Raw genomic sequence first — 4129 nt, 5'->3', positions numbered from 1 at the left:
CAAACATCAACCCAATAAAACTTGGGTCGGGCTCGAGTTGAGGTCTCGGGTTGCCTGACCCAACCCGAACCCGATCAATATATAAGTTACTTATAAATTATAATTGAGTGTGGATCGTTTGTGTCTAAGGCACACTAGTAATGTCGAGTCTCATTTGTCCACATCATTTCCAAGGACTCAAGCTAACAAGATATGCCGGATTTCTCTCTCCCAAATAGACTTCTTGCTATGCTACATGACTTTTAAAGGAGTAGTTGTCTTATCCCTTAGCTTGTTTTTTTAAAGAAAAAAAAAATGAAGTTCTTTATAATGAATAATCACATGTATAATTAATAAAATTATAGATACAAAAAATAAGTCCTATATTAAAATATAATAAACTAACATAACAATGAAAATATTAGCACGTATATACCCGACCAACCCGTTCAACCTGACCGAGCCCGCTTGGGTTGAGCTTGGGTTGAGAATTCTCAAACCGAGGTTGGGTTGGGTTGGGTTGGGTTAGGGTTGAGGAATAGGAACCTTGGGTTGGGTTAGGGTTGAGCACCAACCCAACTTGACCCAACCCGCCCGACTTTTAGCCCTGTGATTCAAGATTCAAGTGGGCCGCACTAATGGAAAAGGTGAAGAAAAGGTACCTAGGGAAATTTCAGGGTGGACAGTAATGTTTGCATGTCATCCATACTGTTCATAACATCATTCCTAATGGGATGAATTGAAGAAACAAATATTAGCCTGATTCAAAACTTCTGTCCCCCTAAGTATATTTCAACTATGAATGTTCAATCCTTACATTTTCGGCTCACTTTGGTATTGTATACGGCTCATTTCTTAACTTATGTCATAAAATGAGCTCACAAAACGGATGAACGGGATTAATTTCTCACAAACATCACGGTGGGTCCCACATAGGTTATCAGCGCAGGAACTTACTGCGTAGTCCGCCGCAAACGGGCATCCCCAGCATCTGTCGCGTACGGGTGTGGCCGGCCGATTTACATGAGTAGCCAAACGCGCAAAACATGGAATCTCAGCTGCGTCAAAATCCAAGCTCTGTTGGGCACGGCATGTTGTATGTGTTACAGCCACACGTGCATCCGGTCATAGATTCTGAAGCTGTAAAACAGCCACATCCACAACTCAAGTGCGTCACAGCACGTGGAACAAACGCAAGTGGTCCTCCAAAGTATTTTATTAGGCTGATATTTTATATATACTTTTAAAATAAGGGTTTTATCACATGATATACAAGTGAATTTACAAATGCAACATTGTGAGGGCAATAATCATGCGATTTTTTTGAAATATCTCTCCTCTTTTTTTTTTTCTTTTTTCTTTTTTTTGTTAAAAAAAAAAAAAAAAGAAAAGAAAAAAAACTGATTTTATTGCAAAAATTTCAGGATTTTAATTATATAAGAATTATTTTCCAAATATTAAAATATTTTATTAATTTATAATAAATATAGTTGTTTGTTTTATATCAGCAAAGATTCTCCCAACCTATAGAAAGAAAACCATACAAATTTAAAAATCATACAAACGGATGGACGACATGGATAAGACATACATCTTGTGGGACAATGGACCACAGCATCGATCGGAACCGACCTCGGTACTCCAGATGTCACTATCGAATCTGTGTTCGATCGGGGAAGGAGGATTGCCACCTATTCGCGACAGAGAACGGATTGGCTACTTCCCCTGCCACCTGCCCATGGCTGATGGTCGGTGTCCTATGGGCCCACCCTGATTTATGTGTTTCATCCATGACGTCCATCTATTTTTCTAAATCATTTTATGATATCAGACAAAAAATGAGGTATATCCCAATATCAAGTAGGCCACATTACAAGAAACGGTGTTGAATGATCATCAACCATTAAAATTTTTATGGGGCCCATAAAAGTTTTGGATCGAGCTGATCTTTGTTTGTTGCCTACATCTGGGTTTGTATGACCTAATCAACAGATTGGATGTCAAATAAACAGTACAGTGGGAATTAGGAGGATTTTAATGGTGGATATCCAGTCATTATTGTTTTCCTGTGGTGTGGTCCACCTGAGATTTATATACCTCTCATTTTTAGTATAAAGACCTAAAATGATCTGTAAAGTTGGATGAATGGAATAGAGGAAACACATACATCGTGGTGGGGCCCACAGAGCACCGACCACCAGCCCGGCAGGGGAGTAGCGAATCCGTTTCCCGAGCGACAACGATGATCAGGTGGCACGCCCACTCAACCCAAGTTACACTTCCGCCACAATAATACGCGGGACTTAACCCAAGTTAATCTAGTCACCGTCCTTTTCGATCCACCACTCCAGATTCCACCACCTGTCCCCATCCAACGGCCATTGTACGCCCCCACACAAAGATATTCCGACGCACCCCACCTATATAAGTCCGCCCCTCTGTATCAATATAATAATCGCAATCTTCCTCTGCATTTACACGTCTTTGCTGTCTGCTATCTTTTGTGTCGAGTGAAAGAAAGAGAAATGGCTCAGAACCCCAGGGTCTACTTCGACATGACGATTGGCGGAGTCCCAGCTGGACGCATCGTTATGGAACTCTTCGCGGACACTACACCCCGAACTGCTGAGAACTTCCGCGCCTTATGCACAGGCGAGAAGGGAAAGGGCCGCAGTGGGAAGCCCCTTCATTACAAGGGCTCCACCTTCCACCGTGTCATTCCCGGCTTCATGTGCCAAGGTGGCGATTTCACCGCTGGTAATGGAACTGGCGGTGAGTCCATCTACGGCTCAAAATTCCGCGATGAAAACTTCATCAAGAAGCACACTGGCCCAGGCATCCTCTCCATGGCTAACTCTGGCCCCGGCACCAACGGCTCCCAGTTCTTCATCTGCACTGCCAAGACCCACTGGCTCGACGGCAAGCACGTCGTCTTTGGCCAGGTCGTCGATGGTATGGACATCGTCCGGGCCATCGAGAAGGTGGGGTCTTCTTCTGGAAGGACTTCGAAGCCGATCGCAATCGCTGACTGTGGACAGCTGTCTTGAAGGGGGTATTTGAACCGTTGATCGGTTGGATCCATCCGGGGTTTGCAAAAAAGTTTGTCCTATGATTGCTTTCTCTTAAACAAAGAAGATGAATGAGTAAATAAAATAATAGTATTAATAGTATGTTCCTGATAGTAAATTGCAGGGCGCGGATTCGATACTGACAAGGTCAGTAGCCATATCTCTACTGAAGTGACGTCACCAAGCTCTGTGGACCCCACCATGATGCATGTGCTGTATCCATACCGTCCAACTATTTTTAGAGATCGTTTTATGGCATTAAAAAGAGAATGACATAGATCTAAATTTCAAGTGGACCCACCACAGAAAATCGTGGGAGCAGTCACACCCACCGTTGAAACATTTATAGGGCCCACCGTGATGTATTTTTGAGATCCAACCTATTCATAAGTTAACATAGAGATAGATGAAGTGAAAACAAAAATATCAGCTTGATTGGAAACTACTGTGACCCCTAAGAAGTTTTGAACGGTGGATGTCACTCTCCCCACTATTTTATATGGTGGGGTCCGCTTGAAGTTTATATCTATGTCATTCTTCTTTTAATGCAATAAAACAATCTCTAAAAATGGTTGGACAGTATGGATATAACACATGCATCATGGTGGGGTCCACAGAGCTTGGTGACGTCACTTCAGTAGCGATTTGGCTACTGAACTTGTCAGTATCCAATCCTTTTCATAAATTGCATGAGTTATGTTAAGGAATAAATCGTCCAGGGGAGTTATTCGATACTCCGGCTTTGTGCGAGGCTCCATACGCAAACATTGATTACTTAAAATTAAACAAACTAAATCAAATTGGTTAAATAATCCTAACCTCATATTCATGGATGCTTGTTTGTTGAAATTGGATTATTATTATTAAATGGCCACCAATTCGAGGTAGCTGTAATTTTTGTCTCATTTTAATTGTAATTTGGACAGCTTAGTTTAAATTATTTTTATTTAACGGATGTAATTTTTATATAATTTGTAAGTCGTTCCTATCATTCCTTACAATTTGCCCTTCTATTTTCCTTCAATGGTTTTATAGCAGCTTAAGAGGTATGGGCTGGGTTGGCTCGTCTTGCTTCTGGGCCT

The 4129-nt window shown here is 41.8% G+C and overlaps 1 protein-coding gene across 1 annotated transcript; it reads left to right on the top strand.

Annotated features, from left to right (window-relative positions):
- The first annotated feature begins 2424 nt into the window (after nucleotides 1–2424).
- Nucleotides 2425–3149, top strand: LOC131237282 (peptidyl-prolyl cis-trans isomerase-like). Its single transcript, XM_058234976.1, has one exon. It carries the CDS (start codon nucleotides 2505–2507, stop codon nucleotides 3024–3026), a length of 522 nt encoding a protein of 173 aa, XP_058090959.1. The 5' UTR covers nucleotides 2425–2504; the 3' UTR covers nucleotides 3027–3149.
- Nucleotides 3150–4129: the final 980 nt, after the last annotated feature.

The sequence above is a fragment of the Magnolia sinica genome, chromosome 2 (genome assembly GCF_029962835.1).
Source record: "Magnolia sinica isolate HGM2019 chromosome 2, MsV1, whole genome shotgun sequence".
Classification (NCBI taxonomy): domain Eukaryota; kingdom Viridiplantae; phylum Streptophyta; class Magnoliopsida; order Magnoliales; family Magnoliaceae; genus Magnolia; species Magnolia sinica.
The sequence above is the reverse complement of the archived record's forward strand: the minus strand, read 5'-3'. Positions and strand labels throughout refer to the sequence as shown.